The sequence below is a fragment of the Equus przewalskii genome, chromosome 4 (assembly GCF_037783145.1).
Source record: "Equus przewalskii isolate Varuska chromosome 4, EquPr2, whole genome shotgun sequence".
Taxonomy (NCBI): domain Eukaryota; kingdom Metazoa; phylum Chordata; class Mammalia; order Perissodactyla; family Equidae; genus Equus; species Equus przewalskii.
This window is the reverse complement of record NC_091834.1, coordinates 78,597,423-78,622,147: the sequence shown is the minus strand read 5'-3', so window position 1 is coordinate 78,622,147 and position 24,725 is coordinate 78,597,423. Positions and strand designations below refer to the sequence as shown.

General features: G+C 36.9%; 1 protein-coding gene across 19 annotated transcripts in view; it reads left to right on the top strand.

Moving 5' to 3' along the window:
* CADPS2 (calcium dependent secretion activator 2) overlaps window positions 1-24,725 on the top strand; it is a 496,160-nt gene that overhangs the window by 405,989 nt on the left and 65,446 nt on the right. For all 19 annotated transcript variants that reach the window (XM_070616447.1, XM_008514417.2, XM_070616451.1 and 16 more), the window contains 2 exons: window positions 2,499-2,602; window positions 16,613-16,769. In XM_070616447.1, the coding sequence (XP_070472548.1) occupies window positions 2,499-2,602; window positions 16,613-16,769 (261 nt within the window). The remainder of the gene's footprint in view (window positions 1-2,498; window positions 2,603-16,612; window positions 16,770-24,725) is intronic.

The following is a 24,725-nucleotide window of genomic DNA, read 5'->3' as shown; positions in this document are numbered from 1 at the left end:
TTAGTGTGTCTGCAAATTTTGCAATGCATCATAATCTTTTTAATTTAGAATAATTACCTTTGGGTTATACTTATGTGGTAATGAGACCTAAAAGATATGGAATGGCCCATTGACACATTTCTTAGCTTCGTCAACCATCATCATTCTCTGAGCCAGACAGTCTCTAAACCTCAGAGCCATTCTTCTCTGTGGCCTGTAATTTCTACTCACTCACAAGGACTTGTAGATTCATTCTTCAGAGTGTCCCTACATCTTCCTTGTCTTTTCTGTTCCTACTACCATTTTCCCATAGTTCTCCATAGTATTAGACGTGACCCTCAAGTTCCATGTTGCACAACCTTACCACTCCTTCCTTGTTCTACACAACCGCCAAATATATTTTTCTAAAATTAATTTATTCTGAAGCCCTGCTAAGAAACATTTGATCCGAGTTATCTAGAGAATATAGTCATCCAGTCTACTTATTGTCTTACTTAGAACCTGCCACAATCTGACCTGAGGCTCGTCACCCATCTTTCCCCAGCACGTTTGTACTGAATCCAGGCAAATACAAGGCAGAGGTGGTAAGAGACCACATTAAGTTCAGGTCTCCCCTTCACCATTTCATCTCTCTGAGTTTGTTTCCTTATCTATGAATTAGATGAATGAAAAATCAATGACTTAGAGCTGCTAGGAGAAATTAGTATAATAACACATGGGAAATATGGTGTTGTGCTTGACACATAATTGGCTATCAGTAAATGACAACATTTGTAACCATCCTTGTCATCATCACCTCTGAAATTCACCACTTCTCTGTCATACAATCCCTCTTTTCTTGAAATCTCTCCTCTTCTTACCCAGGTCCTGCTTACCTTTCTGCTGATTCTTCCCCTAAACCCACCTGCTTCCAGAATCTGTCTCCTCACATCTCCTGGGTTACTGCTATGTTTGCTTTATATTGTTTCCAAACTTTTCTTAAGTGTCTTGTCTTCCTCACTCAACTGTGATACCTAGAGCTGCCCTCAAGTGGAGTAGATTTTCGTGCAAAGTCATGAGCCTCCTTGACTCCACACTTCTTTGAGGATGTTGTGTCCATGAAACAAATGGAAAACTGGATAGTTGATGTCTAAGGATCCTTTCAGTAGTGATTTGTGGATTCTGAGTTGTTTAAGATCAGGGACATGTGTTACACTTCTTCCTACTTCCCACAGCTAAGAACATTGTAGGCACATTCAGCTATGTGGTGTTTGGCAGGCTGATTTTCCTGAAGAATTATAGTATTCTTTGATCCTTGTCACAGAGGAGCAGTGGCTTTCCATGCTTCAGGGAAATTTAGTAGGATGTGTACCCGGGTTGGGGGTGGGGGGAGGGATGGGAACCCCCCACTGTGACCTATAGTAAGCATATAATAGCTATTTAACGAACAAGCACCAACCATAAGCAGTGTTTCACTGCATTACTGTTACATCCCTTGGGGACAAGTTAAGAGCAAATGAAAGAGTCTCTAAATTTAAGGCTGGAGTTTTAATGAGAAGTTGAGGGAAAAGATCTATTGCTGAAAAAAAAAAAAGACTCTTTAGGTTCCACAGGAAAAGCTCTTTTTCTGAAAATTGTATTTCCCTTCTTTATAACCTCTTTACTAGGGTAGAGAAAGAGTCCGTGAGTCTGAGACAACATGTGTCTTTAGTGTCCTAACTGGACATTCTTCGCATTCAATTTGGAACAGTTTCCTTACACAGGGCACCTCTCATTTCTGCCAGTTTGTTGTATCTCTGAAATCAACTACCTTGCCTTCTCCGTGGCTGAATTTCAGGTAGCTGCTCTTTATCTCGTTGTGGCCTGGGATTTTTATACAGGTTGGCCTTAATGCTGAAAGAACCTACAGCTTTAAAGAACTCTTCCCTGCCCCTCTCCCCCATCTGGCGGAGCGGAGGGGGTGGGACCATGGCAGGCGGGACAGGAGCGGAGGAACTCAGTTAACTGCAAGCTGTCAGAGTTGTTTTAGGTGACTTTGTACTTCTTGAATTTAAGATCATCATAAACTATAGACATTTCAGGCTGGGCATTTAAACAGCACCAAAAAAGCATGGGTTTTGTTAATGCCAGGAATGACTCATCTGGTGAGAATGGTATTGTATTGCAAATACAATCAGAGAGAGGGGAAAAGACTGGTATCTGCTCTCTTTGTGTTTCTGACCTTGAGGGGAATTCTAACTTGTTTGTTGCAGAAGTTGAGCAGCTAATGTTCTGATGCACCTGTTAGCTCTTATATATTAAATAGCAAAGCACTTGCAGTTCCCTGTGATTGCTTTGCGGGTGAAATATTTTCTGCAATCTGGTGAACTGCTTTTTTTTTTAATTTATGAATGTATTCATTTATATTTCTTGCATCTCTTATTTCTCAAAAAATATGCTTTCTCATTCTAATTCCACACCCTGGTCTCATCATTACATCTTAGACTGTCTGGCTTTTTATTTTCAAGGTAACATTATTATGACTTGTTTTTTTGCTATAGAAACCATGAACCAGGCAACTCCTGCTAGAAAGCTGGAAGAGGTTCTTCATCTAGCAGAGCTCTGCATAGAAGTCTTACAGCAGAATGAAGAGCATCATGCGGAGGTGACTTGTTTTAACTGTCATGTGCATACACAGAATGCTTTGCCATAGTGGGAACAACACTAAAGAGGCTGCCTGCCCCATAGGCTTTGATACACATCTGGCCATTTAGCTGCAGAAAACTGAGAACATAAGTACATTTCCTAGAAATACAGCTCCTATATGTTACAAAGGAATTTATATATGTATATAATTTGATATCTACTCCTGACAACAGTGATGCTCTGAGGAACATGGGCCAGCTCGTGGGATCTGCCAAAGGTGTGCAACTAGTAGGAAGCAGAGCTGGAACCCAAACCACATCTTCTGATGTCAAATCACTTGCTTATCCCCATATGCCAGGAGTGTCTTAGTTTAGAAATGTAAGTTAATCAATGTACAAAAGGAAAAGTAGTGCTAAACCGTAAGATAAAATGGAGTAGAAGACGTGCATAACCGTAGAGCTGATGACTCCAGTCTTTTACTTCTACCATCAGGCTTTGCTTTAAATTAAATTTTCTCTACACCTGCATTGTTTACGGTTTTTAGAAGTTCTAATTATTCATTAACATTCGCTAAAGATATGGAGTAGTATTTCACCAGGCAAACTGCTTATTTTAAGACTTAAAAGTGTCACTCTTTCATATAGTCGTAAGTTTATTTTTTTAAAAAAGAGTTTCTGACTTTGAATTAAGTGGGGAAAATATGTGGAATTAAATAAACGTAATAAATTTCAGTGCCCATTAGTGCGTTTATTCTTGAGGAAGCACATGAAATGAGCAAGAATAAAAGGGCCAGATACATAAGAATTTATAGAATACTTATATTTAATGAAGCCTAGTTCTCAAGAAATATAAAGAACTACAGGAAGTACATTTTAAGCAAAACCTTACTCTAGGTAGCTAAGATTTATTTTATGTGGTTATGAATATGATCATTCAAAACATCTGCTTTTAGCTCACACTGTGGAATCTAGTTTTTACCTTGCATCTGTCATGTGTGAACTTGTTATAGATATTTTATTTTAAACTGAAGAAACAGCTGCTTCAATAATTTGAAATGAATTCCCAGGAGGATCTTTTGTAGGCTAGTACCACCGCTATGTTACAATGGAAATGATTATAGGATAAAATATATGGATGTGTTGTCTTTGTCTTTTGTTAAAAGGCATTATCAGAGTATTAGACCTTTTTAAATTTAAAAAAATTTCTCATGGGATATCCAGTTACACTATATTTCACCTAAACAGGTACATCTAATATTCCCATACATTTCACAAAAATAACATTTGATTTTCCTGCACTAATAAGGGAAATAATAACTCTCCTGTCTTTTAAATGTAATTAATGTTATATGTTCCATGCAATCACTCAAGCTTGTTAAAGCATAATGTATCCAAGCACAATTAAAATGTAAATATTACTTATTTTCTAATCCACAAAAATGCAATTGACTTTATTGAACAGAGATCATCAAAATTCATAACTATCACTACCATATACCAATATATAGAACTGTTATAATGACCTCTTTTTAAAATGCTTTGTAACACTATGGCATTTCTCCATTCCACAATGCTTCCAAATTCTTGGAATTCCTCAGGGAAGAGAGGTAAGTAAAATTGTTCCCACTATTTTTCTAGTGGAATGGAATAACTCTTTTATGTGAAGATAAGATAGAACCCACTCTGATATTAGTTTTAAAGCCAACTTAGTTCCTCTCCTTAGGATTAAAGATAGTATTTCTTTGAATGGGCTAATCTTCATGGTACTATTTCGGTGCGTGTGTCTTATTAATAATTGTATGCATAATTACTGCTGCCTTCTAAGTAAAAGCCAGCTGAGAGAATTTTGATATTTTGCTTCTGGTTTTATCTTTTTCTGGGTTTTTTTTTTGCCTTTTTCTTTTTTTAACCAGAAGATCCACCTTTTTCTCTGAACACTTTTGGGGAGTGAAGTGGTCTGATTCCAAAGTCATTTCCAGAGTTGAATGGGTGGGCTGCTCTCTACACTGATCTTTATTTTGCTGGATGTTCAAGCTAGAGTTGTTTTTCTCCGTGAAAGTGCACCTAGCTCAGCTCCCTCAGTGGAGGTTAATGTGTCTGCCTCAGAGAGACCGTCAAGTGGCTGGTCTGTCAGCTCCTTTCGTTTCCATTCTGCTTCTCACCGCAGTGGTGCTTTACTTTTCAGGGCTGAGAGCTTGTTTCTATCCTTCAGCAGTTTCTCAGTTAGGCAGGTTTCGTGTCCTTCAGATCTTTGACAATAACTTACTTATAAGACAGTCCTCCCTGCTCTCTGAAGGCCCCTCCATCTCTCCTCTCGGACTTTTCTTCTGAATTTCTGTGTTTTCTCTTTAGAAAGATAGTTTAAGCTCCTTTCCAGAAAATCTTTAAGGCTGTCTCCACATTCCCTTGAGGAGACCGCAGCTGACCAGAAATGTAGGCAAACTGTTCTGACAGCTGTCTTTCCAGGGCCACTCAATTTGACAAAGCCGGAAAGTCCCAGGTGCTGATGGGAAAGCCTTATGCCCTCACCAGCACACCTGCCCCACACACACCATTTTACTGGTAGGAAAACAGACCCAGAAAGGGTGAGCAACTTGCCAGAGGTGCACAGCTGATTAGTGACTGAGTGAAGATTCAGGCAAGACTCTAGACTCCAGTACTTGCTAGCGAACCACATTGTTATTTCTCAGTTTAAATCTTAAATCGAGTGGCCAGAAGGGTCATCGTGCCCTGGTTCTGCTGCCGGGTTTGACACTCGGCATCATAGCATGGATGTAAACACAGAGGGGGTGATTACAGTGCAAGCCTGGAGGCCTCCCATTCCTTTCTATCTTTCTCGTCCTTTCCTTGCACTCTGGCATATCCTAGGACTCTGCCTAAAGGGAGGGAGCACTGAGAATATCAGTAGAGGGGTGGAGGGAAGAAACATGAGCAACCTGGGCACAGCTCAAGTTGTTACTTTGTTGCTTATTAGTGCAGCAGAATCTTGATTTAAAGTCCCTACCATATTATAAATACAATGTTGTCCATCCTATCGGTGACACCATAGGCAAGAAGGATGTCTAGCAGTAATTTAGTATTTGCAACTTAACCCTCAGTTGACTGCAAGTGGTTGATAGGTCCTGCACTCAGCTGGCTGTGTCCCGGGCTGCTCGAGCAGCAGAGCCAGGACAGGGAGAGGAGTTTCGCACGGACACACATATTTGTGCATGTGCTCACTCACACGGACATCAGTGTCTGAACCAGATTATGCTTCTGAATGGATTCTAGCCAAAAGAGAAAGAGGATTTGAGGGCTTTTTTTTCTCTGTTTGTTTTTGCTTACAGTCACACGCCACGTAACATTTCAGTCAGTGACAGACCGCATATACAACGGTGGTCCTATAAGATTAGTATCATAGAGCCTAGGAGGTGGTAGCCTATCCCATCTAGGTTTGTGTAGGTACGCTCTCTGATGTTCACACAACGACAGAATCTCCTAATAATGCATTTCTCAGAATGTATTGCCATAGTTAAATGACACGACTGTATTTGTGTTCTTAATCCTCTCCACCAGCATGCCATCTAAGGAACATCTTAAAGTGTGGTTATGCAAAAAACTGTCATGAACAAGATGTGGTTACCACCAACTACTATCTAAATTACAATAATCTCAACAGTTGAATTAATCTTAATGACAGTATTTATATCTGGATAGCCAGGGAGGTAAACCAACATTTTTTTTAGAGTGGAACTAGATAGAGGGTTAGACTAGCCTCTGGTCCAAGAAATGTCTCATTTTAGAAGATGACCAGGAAGTGTTTTTTGTAAGGCTATGTTATAAAGGCAGAATTCTGTTTGCAGTAGTGACTCTCAAATGAAATTGCATGGGCATAAATACCCTACCAAAAATGCTTGCTAATTACTAATTTTTAAATATATAATAAAGTAGTACTTTACCCTGACATTTTTTGAAGTATTTTCATCTCATCATCTCGTTTGGTTATTTATGTATTTATATTCATGTACAAGCTCAATTAGAGAGAGAATTTTGGTGAATCAAGAGCAGCAAAAAACTCATGATTAGCTTGACAGTAGTTTAGGTGTCACCCTGAAGGTTCTAGTCCATTCTGCTGGCTCTAAAAGAGCTTAAAAATTTCTAGAATATTGCCCCTCAGCATCACACTGCTCTGTGTATGTTGGGGGTGGGAGGTTACCCTAGACACTAGACTGTCTCCAGAGCTTTCAGGATCATCCACAAAATACAGGATTACAAACTGATCTTTTCGTGGGGAAAAAATAAACACATAATACCTTCCAAAATCAGATTCACTCTTTTTACTCATTTAGCCATCCTCCTGTTTTTTTGTAAATTATAAATTTTTACTATATTTTGAGAGTAAAAGTAATTAAAAGCCTCAGACCTCAAGAAATTAGAAAAGATATAAGCAAATCAGATCATAATAAATCCTCTGGCAAGAAAAAAATCAGAGGACAGTAGCACTAGTCTGCAGTGATCTGCAAAATATGATTGATAGATAAACAGACCGACCAACCAACAGATAGATAGCTGGACAGATAATGTGAAATATATAGTTAATTAAGAAGATGTTATATGTGCAAGAGCTTGGTCTCTACACCCCAGCTAGCCTGGATTCAAATCCTTGCTTTGTTACCTACCAACTGTATGACTTTGGGCAAGTTACTTAATCTCTGAGTTTGCTAACATATAAAATAAGGATAATTATACCATTTACTTGAAAGGGATTAGATAACGTATAAAGAGCCTTTAGAACAGTACTTGGCACATAGAAACTATTCAGTCCATGTTGGACATTATTATTTTTAAAACATCTAAACTCACATTAAAAGATCTGTGTGAATTTCAACTCGTTTTTGTAATGACTGGTAATGAATAATAGTTTTTTACTTTTGTACAGCAAGAGATTTTCATATTCATTGAATTTTCAAAACAACCTTGGAGGAGGCTAGGGCAAGTATTGATTGTTATTGCCAATTTGCAGATGAGCAAATGGAAATCCACCCAGGGAACTGATTTTTCCATGATCACTCTAGTCTCACCAAGTTCAAAAACTCAGTTCTCTGCTTCCAGTTTCAGGGTTCATTCTTACCTGCCACTGTTTTTGACTACATTCAGTAAACAAACACAGCTTTCAAAGTATTGTCAGCCTGCCACATACGTTGTTTTCAATGTACCAGATTTATTTCTTGTTAGAACTTTGATAGAAATGGTATGGCTATAGGATTACAGTCCAGTTTTGTTTTGTATTTCTTAATCAAATTAAGCATTGCCTTCTATTAGCAGTAGAGCCAAGATAACTTTAACCCAGATGATCCTGACTTTTGAGTGGTGCCCTATACATGGATGCATTTCTGGGAGGGGTTTTCTCTTCCTTGGTCAAGACCTGCATGCTGTGGAGCCTCAGCCATCCCCAGGAAGTACTTTAGGAAGGAAGTATCCCCCAGAATACTCTAGGAAGGAAGTTATACAGCCTCTGTTCCCACTACCAACAGAGGGTGGAATGGCTGGCCACCCAGCCGGATGGCAAAAAAGAGGAGAGGACGGGTGGTAGAACTGAACCTGTGTTCTAAGCCTGCGACCCTCACTGCTTTTCATTTTCAAAGACAGTGACTGCTTAAAGCTTTCTCTGACCATCATTAGAACAATAAGCGTTCATCACAGATTGGCTTACATCCACCAATATTATCAAGGAATACAATTTGAGATATAAATACATACTTCTGTAAAACATAATGGAAAATTTTGAGTTGATGGTAAAGTCTTGCCAACCCCAAGCTGTTTTTTTTAAAAGAAAATTATATTCCATTCCTCATCATGGTTCTGTCCTCCAAGTAAACTTTAAAAAGAGCTTTGGAAATTTTTCTCAAAGTCTTGAGACATTTCTGACCTAACATGACTGTTATTTTCTTAATTTTAACCTTTTGCAAAGGTTTTTGTTGTGAACTGGCAGTGAGGCTTTGAAAATGTCTCTCTTTGCAGCACTGCATTTTTACCAGGATTTCTGTTCTCAGAGTGAGGGGTCTCGGTTCTTCTGTGTGTCACCACCACAGCTCTAAAAGACAGGAACACGATATATGGAATGAAACTGCATGCTATTTTATCTTTTACCTTTATATTATTTGTCATATACGCAATCTGGTAGCTATTTAAACAAAAACTATTCAAAGATAACATTTTCAAAGAGCAACAGCTCACTTTACGTAGAATATACCATTTCCAACAGCTTTTCACGTTGATATCGTTGTAACAGCAAAGTTGAAGTTACAAACATTGAGCCGGGCATTAAAATGTCCCTAACTCTAAAGTTATTTATACTGCACCCTCTTCCTTTAGTCAACATTTCCTTCTATTTACCATCTGCTAGTTAGTTACATGGTAATATTTTTTACTAATATATTGAACGTTATTCTTTGATATAAGTTTTTAAGAGAATGCTTGATGTGCTAATATTTTATAGTTCATTCTGTTTCGTGGTTTGACCTTAGTGGTTTGAATCTAATTTACATTTGAAGAAATTAAATGAAGTTTTGCAACCATAAATCTCGCATGTTCTTAGAAAGTTCTTGAACGTAAATGTGGACTTCTCTGGCTATACTATGATGAATCCTCTTAAATGATTAATTTTAATTGGAAGAATAACAAAAATATCTGTATCACAGAAGTGTGAATGTTTTATAGTTGTTTGGTTAAAAAGTCATAACACTACCAAAAGCTAAATTTAAAAAAGGGGGAAAAGACCTGAAAAACAGTTCACTAAAAATAGTATAAAGAGAGCCCTTCTGGCTCCGTGGCTGAGTGGTTAAGTTCGTGCGCTCCACTGCGGCGCCCCAGGGTTCGGATCCTGGGCGCGGACATGGCACTGCTCGTCAGGCCACGTTGAGGCAGCGTCCCACATCCCACAACTAGAAGGACCTGCAACTAAGATATACAACTATGTATGGGGGGGATTGGGAAGATAAAGCAGAAAAGAAAAAAAAAAAAGATTGGCAACAGTTGTTAGCTCAGGTGCCAATCATTAAAAAAAAAAAAAAGAGCCCTTAAACGTATGACAAAATGTTCAAACTCATTCATAATTTGAGAAATGCAAATTAAAACAAAACTGAGATACTATACCCAGAGAAGTCTACATTATTTTTGTGTGAGTGTGATAAGAGCACTTAACTCAAATGTACCCTCTAAGCAAAATGTTGAGTATACAATACAGTATCGTTCACTATAAGCACTATGCTATACAGCAGATGTGTAGGACTTATTCATCTTGTGTAACCAAAATGTGGTGCCCTTTCACTAATCCTTCCCTGTTTCACACTCCCACCAGTCATTCTATTCTCTGAAAAACACCATTCTACTCTCTACTGCTGTGAATTTAACTGCTTTAGATTCCTCACATAAGTGAGATGATGTAGTATTTGTTCTTCTATGTCTGACTTATTTCACTTAACCACGTTGTTGCAAATGGCATGATTTCCTTCTTTCTTAAGGCTGAAAAATATCCCATTATATATAAATATCATATTTTCTTTATCCATTCCTCCATCGATGGACATTTAGGTTGCTTCCATGTCTGATCTTAGCTACTGGTGTGAATAATGCTGTATTGAACGTGGCAGTGCAGATATCTCTTTGAGATTCTGATTACAGTTTCTTCAGACTTATACTTAGAGGTAGGGTTGATGCATCATATGATACCTCTGTTTTTAAATTTTTTATTTCCTGAGGAAAATTCACCCTGAGCTAACATCCATGCCAGTTTTCCTCTATTTTTTAGTTAGTGGGTCACCAGCACAGCATGGCCACCAACAGAGCAGTGTAGGTCCATGCCCAGGAACCGAACCCTGACCTCTCAAGTGGAGCGTGCTGAACTTAAGCACTGGCCCACCAGGCCTGGCCCCATTTTTTAATTTTTTGAGGAACATCCATGCTGTTTTCCGTGGCATCTGTACCAACTTACGTTCCCACCAATAGTGTACAAGAGTTCTCTTTTGTCGACATTCTCAAGAAAACTTATCTTTGGTTTCTTTTATAATAGCCATCCTAACAGGTGTGAGGTGGTAATTCACTGTGGTTTTGATTTGCATTTGAAAATCACATTATGATTATTGATGTTGAGGACCTTTTCATATACCTGTTGGCTATTTGTAAGTCTTCTTTGGAGAAATGTCTATTCAAGTTCTTTATCTATCTTTTAATCAAGTTATTTGGGGTTTTCTGCTACTGAGTTGTAGGAGTTCTTTATATATTTTGGATATTAACTATTTATCAGATATATTTTTTGCAAATATTTTCTCCCATTCCATAGGTTACCTTTGCACTTTGTTGATGGTTTCCTTTGCTGTACAGAAGCTTTTTAGTTTGATGTAGTCATATTTATCTATTTGTGCTTTTTTCATCAGAGCTTTTGTGTCATATCCAAGAAATCATTGCTGAAGCCAATGTCAAGAAGATTTTTCCATATGTTTTATTCCAGGAGTTTCACAGTTTCAAGTCTTACATTTAAGTCTTTAATCCATTTTGTGTTGAATTTTGTGTATGATGTAAGATAAGGGTCTAGTTTCATTGTTTTACATGTGAATATCCAGTTTTCCCAGCACCATTTATTGAAGAGACTCTCCTTTCCTTATCATGTATTCTTGGCAGCCTTGTCAAAGATTAGTCGACCATATATGCATGGGTTTATTTCTGAACTCTCTATTCTGTTTCATTGGTCTGTGCGTGTGTTTTTATGCCAGCACTATATTGTTCTGATTACCATAGCTTAGTAATATATTTTGAAGTAAAAAAATGTGATGTCTCCAGCTTTGTTGTTCTTTCTTAAGATTGTTCTGGCTATCTGGGGCCTTTTGTGGTTCCATATGAACTTTAGGATTGTTTTTTCTATTTCTATGAAAAATGCCGGTGGAATTTTAATAACAATTGTATTGAATCTATAGATTGTTTTGGGTAGTATGGACATTTTAACAATGGATAAATTCCTAGAAACATCCAACCTATCAAGACTGAATCAAAAAAAAAAAAAAACTTGAATGAACGACCAAAAAGTAAGTAATTTGAATGAGTAATCAACAATCTCTCAACAAGAAAAGCCTAGGAACAATCCTTCTTGAACTCTTTCAAAAAAAATAGAAGAGGGAATGCTTCCAAACTCATTTTATGAGGACAGCATCACCTTGATATCAAAGCCAGACAAAGACACTACAAGAGAAGAAAACTGCAAGCCAATATCCTTGATGAACATGGATGTGAAAATCCTCAACAAAATATTAGCACATCGATTTCCACAGCATATTAAAAGGCTCATAAATCTCACTTGGTTACAAAAATGGTTCAACATACACAAATAGATCATTGTAATACTCTACATTAGCAGAAAGAAGGATAAAAATTACGTGATCATCTCAGTAGATGCAGAAAAAGCATTTAACAAAATTAAACACTTTGCATGATAAAAATTCTCAACAAATTAGGTATAGAAGGTACTTAACCTGAACACAGTAAAGACCTTATGTGAAAAGCCCACAGTTAACATCATAACTCAGTGGTGAAAAACTGAAAATTTTCCCTCTAATGTAGCAGTATATTCCCAGAATATAGCAAGGATGTCCACTCTCGCCACTTTTGTCAACGTAGTGCTGGAAATCCATTCCAGAGCAATCAGGCAAGAGAAGGAAACAAAAGGCACCCACACTGGAGATGTGGAAGTAAAATTATCTCTGCAGATGATGTGCTTTTGTGTGGGGAAACCATAAAAACTCTGTAAAAAACGCTGTTGCAACTAATGAACAAATTCAGCAAAATTGCAGGATGTAAAATCAACGTAACAAAAATCAGTGGCATTTCTGTACACCAACAGCAAACTATCCAAAAAAGAAATTAAGAAACAATCTCATTTACAATGGCATCAGAAAAAATAAAGTTTTTAGAAATGTATTTAACCAAGGAGGTTAAAGATTTGTACACTGAAAAATATAAAACACTGATGAAAGAAGGTAAAGCAGTCACAAATAGTGGAAAGACGTCTGGTGTTCATGGATTGGAAGAATTTGTGTTGTCTAGTCCTGCGGGCTGTTCTTTTTGGGAGGTTTTTGATGACTGATTCAAATTCTTTATTTGTTTTTGGTCTGTTCAAGTTTTCTGTTTCTTCTTGATTTAGTCATGATAGGTTGTATGTTTCCAGGAATTTATCCATTTCTTCTAAGTTGTTCAATTTGTTAATGTATAGTTGTTCATAATAGTCTCATCATCTTTTTTTGTTCCTTTGATGTCAGTTGTAATTTTTCCTCTTCCATTTATGATTTTATTTACTTGAGTCTTCTCTTTTTTCTTTGTTAGTCTAACTAAGGTTTGTTGATATTGTTTATCTTTTCAAAAAACCAACTTTAGGTTTATTGATCTTTTCTATTATTTTTCCATTCTCTATTTCACTTATTTATGTTCTAATCTTTATTACTTACTTTCTTCTCCAAACTTCAGACTTAGTTTGTTCTTGTTTCTCTAGATCCTTGAGGTGTAACATTAGGTTGTTTATTTGATGTCTGTCTTCTTTATATAGGGGTTTATTGCTGTAAACTTCCTTTTTAGTATTGCTCTTACTCTGTACCATAAGTTTTGGTATGTTGTGTTTTTGTTTTTGTTTGTCTAAAGATATTTTCTGTTTCCTTTTTGATTTCTTCTTTGACTCAGTGGTTGCTGAAGACTGTCTTGTTGAATCTACATGTATCTGAATTTTTCTGTTTTCCTTTTGTTATTGATTTCTAATTTCATTCCATTGCTGTTGGAAAAGGTACTTGGGATGATTTCCATCTTCTTAAATTTGTTCACTTTTTTTTTTCACTTAGCCATGTGATCTATCCTGGAGAATGTTGTGTGTGTGCTTGAGAAGAATGTGTAGTCTGCTGCCGATAGGGGAATGTTCTGTTTATGTCTATTAGGTCCATTTGGTCTATAGTGTTGTTCAAGTCTGCTATTTTCTGTCTGGGTGATATGTTCATTATTGAAAGTGCAGTATTAAGTTTCCTATTGTAATTGCATTGCTATCCATTTCTCCTTTCAGATCTGTCAGTGTTTGCTTTGCATATTTAGATGCTGTGATGTTGGGTGCATATATATTTATAATTGTTCTAGCTTCCTGGTGATTGACCCTTTCTTCGTTATATAATGACCTTCTTTGTCTCTTGAGACAGTTTTTAACTTACTTAAAGTCTATTTTATTTGATGTAAATATAGCCATCTTGCTCTCTTTGGGTTACCATTTGCATGGAATATCTTTTTCCATTCCTTCACTTTCAGCCTATGTGTATCCTTAAATCTAGAGTCTCTCATAAGCAGCATATACTTGAATCTTGTTGTTTTATCCCTTCAGCAGTCTTTGTCTTTTGATTGGGGGGTTTAATCCATTTACATTTAAAGTAATTGTTGATAAGTAAAGACTTACCTCTCAACTGGACTCCAGAGCTTGTAACAGTCTATTTTAAACTGATAACTTAAATTCAGTCATATACAAAAACCTTATACTTTTACTTCCCACACATACACACTATGTTATTGATGTGAGGATTTACTTTGTCTATACTGTGTATCCATTAACAAATTTTTGTAGTAATAGTTATTTTTAATACTTTTCTCTTTTAGATTTTATACTAGGGTTAAAAGTGATTTATGAACCACCATTACAGTATAACATTAGCATTTATCTATATATTTATGTTTACCAGTGACTTTTATACTTTCATATAGATTTGTGTTGCTCTTTAGCATCCTTTTGTTTCAATTTGAATTCCTTTTAGCACTTTTTGTAAGGTAGGTCTAGTTGTGATGAACTTGCTCAGTTTTTGTTTGGGAAAGTCTTTCTCTTCTTCATTTTTAAAGGAGTTTTGCTGAGTATAGTATTCTTGGTCGACAGTTTTTTCTTTAGCATTTTGTATGTATCTTACCACTCTCTCTAAGCCTCCGAGATTTCTGCTGAGAAACCTGCTATTGGTCTTAGGAGAGGAGGGGGTTCCCTTGTATACGATGATTCAATTTTCTCTTGTTGCTTTCAAATTCTTTCTTTGACTTCTGACAATTTAATTATACTGTATCTTAGTATGGACCTCTTGGGTCAATCCATTTGGTGTCCTTTGGGCTTCGTTAGTCTAGATGTCCATTTCCCTCTCCAGATTTGGGAAATTTTCAGCCACTATTTCTTTAAATAATCTTTCTGCCCCTTTGTTTTTCTCTTCTCTTTCTGGGACTCCCATAATACATATCATTGGTTTGCTTGAAGATCTTCTGTAAATTCGATTGGCTTTCTTCACTCTTTTTCAGTCATTTTTCTTTTTGTTCCTCTGACTGGGTAACTTCAAATAACTTGTCTTCAAGTTCACTGATTCTTTCCTCTGCTTGATCAAATCTACAATTGAAGTTCTCTATTGAATTTTTTTTAGTCATTGTATTTTTCAGCTCCAGAATATTTGTTTGGTTCTTTTTTATTGTTTGTCTCTTTGTTGAACTTCTCATTTTTTTTCATATATTGTTTTCTTGATTTCATTTATTTGTCTTATTCTCTTATAGCTCACTGAGCTTCTTTCAGATGATTTTTGAACTCTTTCAGGCAGTTTGTAGATCTTCATTTCTTTGGAGTTGGTTACTGGGGCTTTGTTTTGTTCTTTTGTTGGTGGTATATTTCTTTGATTCTTATGATCCTTGTAGCCTTGCATTGGCGTCTGTGCATTTGGAGAAGCAATCACCTCTTCCAGTCTTCGCAGACTAGCTTCCACTGTGAAAATCATTCAACAGTCAGCCAAGCCAGAGAGTCTGGGTGGACTGGTTGCTGGGATCTATGGGTGGGCGGGCTGGCAGGGACCATGAGCAGGTGGGGCTGCTGCTAGGGTCCATGGGCTTGTAGCCTGCTTCTGGGATCCATGAGCTTACAGGCTTGGTGCTGTGGTTTATAGTCAGGCCACATTATTTTCAAGAACTTTCTAGAAAGCAAATATTATTTTCACCCACCTTAACAGAGATTTTTTAAAGTGATTCTTTCCGTTACCTAAAAGACATTAGAAAATGCCTATCTGAATATAAAGTAATAAACAGAACAGACACAGACTTGTCTTTCTAGTGTTTATAGTCTAATTTAAGAGGCAGACATTAAAACATTCATATATGGGGGCTGGCCCTGTGGCCGAGTGGTTAAGTTCACGCACTCCGCTGCAGGCGGCCCAGTGTTTCATTGGTTCGAATTCTGGCCGCAGATATAGCACTGCTCATCAAACCATGCTGAGGCAGCATCCCACATGCCACAACTAGAAGGACCCACAATGAAGAATATACAACTATGTACTGGGGGCCTTTGGGGAGAAAAAGGAAAAAAAACAAAATCTTAAAAAAAAAGCAAAAAAGACTTAAAAAAAATTATTTATTAAAAAAAAAACCATTCATATATGTAGTCCCATATGCGATGCTAAGACCTGTGAAATAAAAATAACATGCATCAGAGAGATGTCTACGAGAACTTAATTTACATTGGAGGATCAGGAAATCACTCTCAATGAAAGTGTGTTTTAGCTTTAGAACTTAGATTCATTAAAAAAAAATACTACAAGTAAAAGGTAGTATTTTTTAAATGTGAGAAGAAATTTTATAGATACGCATTTTAATAATAAGCAAATTTGACATCGTTGAATAAAATATCAAATCTAAAATAGAATTAAAATGTAAAATGACATTCATTGCTTTATTTAAAAAAAACCATGTTTAATTTAGAATTTCAATTTTAGAAATTTGAAAAATTTGTAAAACCAAAAAAATTTCCTTGTATCTAATAATTTAAACATGACTACTGTGAATGTTTTGGTGTATTTATTTCCAATATTTCTTTTTTCTGTTAATAGAAATATTAAAACATTTGGTATCATGCTCTGCAACATTCTACTACAATTTCACTTTTACTGACATGTTTTCAAGGGGCACCATATTAGTGTATGTTTTTGACAAGTAATATATGTTTACATTATTTCTTCTTCCTTTTGTAGGCCTTTGCCTGGTGGCCTGATTTATTGGCAGAGCATGCAGAGAAATTTTGGGCTTTATTCACAGTGGATATGGATACTGCACTAGAGGCTCAACCACAAGACTCCTGGGATAGTTTTCCTCTTTTCCAACTGCTTAATAATTTCCTCAGAAATGACAGTAAGCACTTGCATTTTCTTTAGTATGTCAAATGGGGAAGGGTGGGGAGAGTGTTGTGTGTGTTATTGTGTATTTACAGAGCTCTCACACTTGCCCAACAAGAGTTGACATAGATAACAACATTTGCTCAGCCTCCCTGAATATGTCAGGCCAGGGGTTGTGGGAGACCAGCAACACTCCCACATTGCTCCATTGGCCTCTGAAATTCCTCTTATTCCTAGCTTCCCGCCTTTATTGAGAACTGATAACATAGGTGCTCTTCTCATTGTATCTTGTGAATCAAAAGATCTTCAAAGGTTAACATTCCTAAAGCACTTAAAAATACTTACGTCTCTAAAAGACACCTTAGAAATTTATCGTTATTCTAGAAATCATGTTATGTTAAGGCTTCTCCTAACATGCATTGTGATAATACTGTTTGCCTGAGAGAGTTTGAGTTCTATAGAAGAGAGTGTAATATTGCTCTGTGGTATGGTTTGCTCTCTCAGTACTTAGAAATTAAAGAGAACGTGAAGATTCTCTCTTGAGACTTCTTTCCCAATGCGGTAATAACTTTCACAGTTATTCTGGTCCATGGTCTTCTAGCAGCCAGTACAAACACAGTTTTTCATCAGGATTTTAGAGGGGCATTTGTTAGCATACAGATTCTTGGGCCTTTCCTATGATGATTCTTTTTAAAGTTTCCCTTAAACCCAAGTTTGGTTACTACTGACAGCCTTTGCTTCAACACTTGCAATGATCATGGGGTCACTAACTCCCTATTCTATACAGTTAATCTAATTGTAAACCTACTTGCATTCTGCCTCCTCCTAACCTTTGGTTCTGACTAACTCTACTTGATCAATGTAACAGTCTTCTTCTGTTTCATATTTCCTTCTCCAAGCCATTATTCCCAGGTCATTCAATTTTTCCTCCCATGATAGCATTTCTGAGCCTATGACCATTCTTATCACCTTCATCTGAATAGACCTGAATCCGTTTTTTAGTATTGCTCTGGAGTGTGGTGCCGAGAACACAGTGAGCACAATGTGAGCTGAGTAGCCCAGACCCCGATGAGAGCTGCCTTCCGTCTCCTCTGTCTTCCTGCAGCCCCCAGCTGCTCTAACTCTCCCAGGAACTTTGTCACACTGTTGATACATTTCAAACTTGCTGTGTTTAAAGCTACAAATCTTTTTGCTGCTCTCTTTCCAGAACATCACTACTACGTACTTCTAGGTTTATGCATAAATCCTTATTTTTACATTTATCTTCATGTATTAAAAAATTACTCTATTGGTTTTGTTCATCACTCTAGTCCATCATTTCTTAACTTTCTTTGGTTATTCATCCCTTTGAGTCCGTGATAAAGCTGCAGTTGTTTTACTGGAAAAAGAATCCACGTAGATATGAAACTGGGTGTAGTATCAGACTCCCCATGGACATCCAGATTTTGGACACCAGGTTAAGAACCTCTGTTATAGTGAGAGAGGCATCGTGTTGCACTAATTAATACATGGACTTTGGTGCCAGACAGATTCTCATATATCTCTGCCACTTTCTACTTGACCTTTGACAGTGGCTTAACCTCTGTAAACTTTAGGTTCTTCGTCTATAAAAGAAGGAAAATAATAGTACCTACTGTTGTCATTGATGGTAAGGATTAAATAAGAGAGTAGCTCACGTATAATAGGTGCTAAATAAATATTATAGATATTAGTCTGTTAAAGTTTCAGTCTTAATTCTTTTGACCATCTTGTTCATTCTCCTATCCAATTTCACTTCCAAAAAATCTTATTGCAAAGTCCAGGAGCAAAGCTACAATTCCTACTTCAGATTCAGCCACAATGTCTGCTCTCAGAAGTTGCTAACCCCACACTCAATAATCCGTATGTGAATCATTCCTTCTGCAAATTCTCCTCAGCCAGGTTTTAAGTTCCAGTTTGGTTCCCTCCTGTCAGCGAGCAGACTTTGAATAACCCTCTGCCTTTCCTAGTCTCTTATCATCATTATCATCATTCAGTTTCTGCTAAGAAAAATTACATCAGGTTTAATATTATTTTAAGACAAATATAGAACAGTAAACCTGCCAAAAATAAATACACATAGTATACATTAAGTCCCTAAATGAGAATAAATAAGTATAGGATTATTTCTAACACTGCTTCCCTATTTGCATGAAAACTCAAGAGTTGATCATAGACTTAGTTTGGAATTTATTCAAAGATGAGGTATTTATTAAGTTCATACTCAGTAAAGATGAATTATTTAACTTATTCAATATATTAGAATTTATTTTATGAAGAAAACAAACATTGTAGATGTTAGGAATTTTCTTGGGGAACCTCTACTGCAACTCCAATGAATTAGCATCTTTTAGTATTTATTTATTTATTTGTTTGTTTATTTGAGGAAGATTAGCACTGAGCTAACATCTGCTGCCAATCTTCCTCTTTTTTTTTCCCCCCTGAGGAAGACTGGCCCTGAGCTAACATCCGTGCCCATCTTCCCCTATTTTTTTATGTGGGGCGCCTGCCACAGCATGACTTAACAAGTGGTACCATGTCCGCACCTGGGATCCAAACCAGCAAACCCTGGGCCACCAAAGCGGAACATTCGAACTTAACTGCTGTGCCGCCAGACCAGCCCGCAAATATTTATTTTTAAGAAGAGCTCTTACATTACAAGTATGAATGTATGAGAATTATAGAAAAAGGAAGACTAAAATGAGAATAGCAGAAATTTGATTTTCAGCCAGACTTGCAAATATTTAATTCAAAAGAGTTTCATATTCCCCTCCTGATTTGAATAATTTCTATAACATTGGCTTCTATTAAATGCGTAAAGTGTTGTTTTATGTTATTTTGATGTACGTTACTCAAAACACAGAAGCATTTATTACTCATCTCTTTTGAGTACTATCAATTTGGGAGGTAAGTCTAGAACTTGGCTTCGATTTTGCAGTGATTAACAGATTTTAGAAAACATCAATTATTTCAGAGAAAAACAGCTCTTCTATGGAGTGGAGGTAAATAGAAAAGTTCCCCAGTGTCATAATTTCCTTTTGGTATTGGGACTATAATGTGGTCTGGGGAATTGAAGCAGAATGCAGTGACTTTCATCTCAAACTCGCAAGTTACTATCCAAAGCCAAGAACACTGAGTAATATCTCAGCAGTTGGTAAAACATAAATTTTTTTGTGATTAATACCACCTTTGACAATAATGAAGAATATTGTTAATAATTCTGTATGTGTTACTAAATTCCTGAGATATTCCGATGGTGATTTAGGGAATTCAGTTCAGATGTTAAATGTCAACCTATAGCTGCACCCAAATTGTCCTTTCAGAAAGCTTTTGGGAAAACATAAAACTTCTATCCTTTAAACCCCCCCTTGAAAGAAAGATCCTTACATCACTGCCATGGCACGACAGGACCGTGTTGACCCAATTAGAGTTACAGTCCCAATTCTGATTAATTAAAACTTTATCTAGCCAGGGGTAAGGTAGGAAAAGATTGCTCTGAAATGTCCAATCATGGAATGGGAGATAATTTGCTGAATAAAAGTGCTTACTGTTATCCCCACATATGCTATACCACTAATTTGATATAGATTTTTAAGTGGTTGTAATTTATTACTAATAATGTTGAATACTTCCGTTTGCTTTTCCAAAATAAAAATTACTAACGTGTCTCCAATTAATGGAGATATTAGTTAGAATTTGCACTTTATTTGTGCCTTGAAAACTTAATAGCTGAAATGTTTTTGTTTTTTAATGAATAATTTAGATGTCCCCACTCGTTGTTTACCATCTTTCTTTTGTTAAAATCTTTTAGGCTTTGATATTTAAAAATAGATGTTTATCTTTTGGAGAGTGGAAGGGATCTTAGACAAATTTCTTTATTTTCCAGCAGAAGAAACTAAACCCCTGAGAGGTGCTGTGCCCGGGCGGGGACTTGCTGACGGGAGTCAGGGACAGAGGTGAAATGGGTCCTGATCACTTGGTCCCCGCTCAGTCTCAGTCTACGGTAACAAAAGCAGATTCTAGGACATTTATAAAGTAATATCTTTTTAAGAAAGATAGAAGATTCCTTGAACTTGTATTTTTACCTCAGAAAATGTTTATAAAGGCCTTGAGTTGTGAGGGCCGAGGAAGAGCGTTAGTTAAAGGGTAGGGAAAGGACCAGATAAAGGTGTAGATTGTCTCAGCATGTATGTTAGGAAACGTCTGTGATGAGAATTCCAGGGACCGAACTAATTAGTGGGGAAAGGGATTCAAGACAGCAAATTTGGTTTCTATTTTAAGGAGGGGAAAAAACTCTTGTCTAGGGCTTGTGTCTTTTCTAACAATTGGTCATGATTAAGATGAGTCGTAGCCTTAAGAACCCTTGGAGATGAAATATGGTTTTCCTCAAGGGAAAAGTACCAGCTGCACCACAGTTTCAGCGACTGTCCCCATTCTCCCGCCCCCGCAGATTTGCCCACTGATTCCCAGAGCAGGACCGATGATGAAAACAAACTCAGGCTCCTTCGTCTCTGTCCAAAAAAGACTGAGTTCCTGCTTGCCCCTCCCCTCTGCCTCCCTCCACCCTGATCCACTCCCCACATCTAAAGAGATAATTAGGTGGGTAATCACTTTCAATGGTATCTAAGGAAATAATTTTGAAAAAGAGATATAGTAAAACTGAGGGAAAATAAATGTTTTCATAATGAAGCAAGTAGCACGATAGTTAAATGATGCTGAATGACTATAAAGCTGGTAAAAATAGATTCTATCTTTGCATACTATTATCTACATTTGTCCTGTCGATAATAGATATGGCAAGTGACCGCTTCTGACAAATGAAAGCCATCTGCAAATGGCACAAATCATTTCTTTCAGCACTAGTGAAAGGCAAACCCTCGGAGCTAGTCACCTTTTAATCTGTGGATATGCTAGCAAGTGGCAAATGACCATTCTATTGGGAACTGATTCCCAAGTGAAAAATACCACGGTGCTTCTTCTTTAATTAACGGCCTTTTCACATTGCTAGCACATTAAAGCCATCCCGAAGAACACCCGTGCTTATGTAATCAATGTCACAGCGTCTCTGCCTAAACGAATAATAAATGTCCGGGCTCTATACTAAGTGAAAACCTTTTCTCCAAGACTTTCACCTTCATAAAGATGGGCTCATAAAAATCGAAAAAAGAAAAATTGGAATGTGGTCTCATGAGGATAAAAAGGCTAGTGTTAATAATTAACAAGGAGAGTGAAGTGGAGTCAAATTAGCCATAATAGAGCCCAGAGTGACTGGCAAAGTCACCTCTCATTATCAAAAAACTCATTAAGAAATGAAGGGGTGGAAATCCCGCTGGGTTATTCTCACACTTAGGCTGTATCAGAGATTATTTTTCAGATTTCTTTCAAATGAAGAACTGTTAGGTCACCATATTGTATATTAGGTTAATCTTCAAGCTTTGAAATATAGAGGGCTGACGCCTGCGTGTTATTCTACCTCAAGTGCTTAAATGAGCTGTGTATCTGAAATTCACGAATTGGTGCTTGTAGCTATATCTATACAAACATATATCAGGAACAATGGAGAAAGAATATGACTTCTAGATTATAGCAGGGCTGTGCGCCAGCCTAGTTTCATAGATAGGCACTTTTACAGATGATGAAATGACCACTAAAATGTGAGAGTGTATTTAACTCCAATCCCCAGAGTTCACTGAATTCAAAATTGTACATCAGAATTTGTTTTACCGACCAGTGTAGTAAAAGAAATATAAAAGCAAGGAGGCACTAGCTTTTTTTAATTGAATTCCACAGTACCGCTCTGGTTTTTTTACTACATGTAGACATTTTAAAATTTTAATCTGCTATTTATATTTTCTTAGAACCTAGGGCCTAAAGAAAATCACCTGCTCTTAAGGTGCCTATGTGTCCTTCACAGTAGATTTGCAGAAGCATCTGCAATTCCTGAAGGCCGTGAGCACAGGAGCCCCACATTTGAGCACTGTCAATCATGTTACAGCCATACTCAGTTGTTTCCATTATGGGGACAAGTAGTATGGGACATAACCCAAAGATCAGAAGGCTGTATGTAACTGGAATAGAATTACAGACTTTTCCGTTTGGCTTTAATGTCAGTCTCATAAGAGACAGCATGAGAACTACTGGACCAAGAGACTTTGTTTATCTTTGCCCTCAGCCTTGGTTAATGTTTATGTTGATTTTTTTTCCTGAATTAATTCTCCAAGAAACAGGTGCTGAATGCCTACGATTTACAAATCCCAGTCACCTTGCAGATACAGGGATAAAAAACAATTCCTGCCCTCAAAAAGCATGTAATCTAGTGGAGGATATGGACATATACGCACTATCTACTGCTATACGCAATAGACTGTAGAAACATAACTCAGTTATGTGTACTATACTGTGACATTTTTAATTATAGTTTTAAACTTGGATTTGTTTTTGTTTCCCAAAAAGTAAGAAACATAATAACATCAGTACTCTCACTCCTTGTTACCTTCTATCTCTAGTTAGGTGGAGAGAGAGATGGATAAACGGATGGATGGATGAATATCTGTTTTTTAACAAGTGCCCTGAGGGGAAAGGAAGAGTTGGGTGTGGATTTAGGAGGTTATTATGATAGTATAGTATAAATTAATTACCAAACTTACAAAATTACTTATCAAATTTTTCGTTAAAGGAAGACTAAGACCTAATGAGTTTTCTGCTTAAACTTCAATGGGATACTCTCAGAGTTTCCTTTAGGGGGTGGATTTTTATTGATATTTATTCAATAAACAGACTTTTATTGAGTGCCTACGTAATGTGCCTGATTCTTGGCTGGGTGCTATTCCTAGATCTCAAGGGGCTTTTTGCTTGGTTTGTGTTTTCCCTTTTGCATAATGCTGTTCTAGCCTGCAGCTCTCCTGACTTTTCTCCTGAAGCCCGTATTCGTATTTCCTGGAGTGGGGATCCTTGTTATATGCATTTGTCACATGGAGAATGACCTATTAATTTTATATCTTAATCCACTCTGCTTGCATTGTTTAGTATTGATACAATTTGTAGTCCCTTGAGTAATTGTTTTATGGCAAAGTCTGTTGTTTTTATTGTGATTGGTGGTGTTTGTTTGTCTTGCTGGTCATGGGTGCCTAATTAGAATTTTAGGGGAGAAAATTATTCCTCCTAGTAGTCTGCTGATGCTGACTAATTGGAAGGGGGCAGCACAATATAAAATTTTTTGATTATATGGGCTCAGGAGTCAACAACATATTTTTACCCTAAAAACAATACATAAGCTCTCTTACCTACTTATTCTTCATTTACACAGTGATTATTGTCTCAGTAATTGTTATTAATTGGATCATAGTTTAAATTCTCTGTTGAAATCTTACTGTTATAAGCCTATGACAAGTACTTTTGTAAATGTAAGACTCTTTTTGGTATGTAAATAGTCAACACTAGTTTATTAATTATTGGGATGCTCAAAATAATTGGGCACATCTGCATCCCTAGTTTACCTTTTATTTAAGCCTTTTGCTTTCTTTCTGTCATTTCTAATTGTACCATTGGGCTTGATGTCATTGATGCTTTATTATTTTCTGACAAGGTGATATTAGGAAACATGGAATCTTTTGGAATAAACGATTATTTTTATCAAAGCAAAACAGATACTGGTCCTCCACTTATGTCCCACTATTTGAGACTCCTTCTGAGCAGTCCTTTCTACTTCCACACCTCAGGTGTAAGGTCAGAAGCATTCTTGGATGAGGCCATGCTGAGAAGTTGCCTCTTCCAATGAGCTATTAAAATGGGTATCTTGTAGCCATTGGCAGCCTCAAATCATAGCCTATCTTTATTAAACCATCTGGAGAAGATATAAGCACTCTTTCTGTTGCCTGGGGCTACATATGAGCAATTGAGAAAAAAGAGCACACATTTACATCTGTGAGTATAGTATAGCATATGTTTCTGTGGT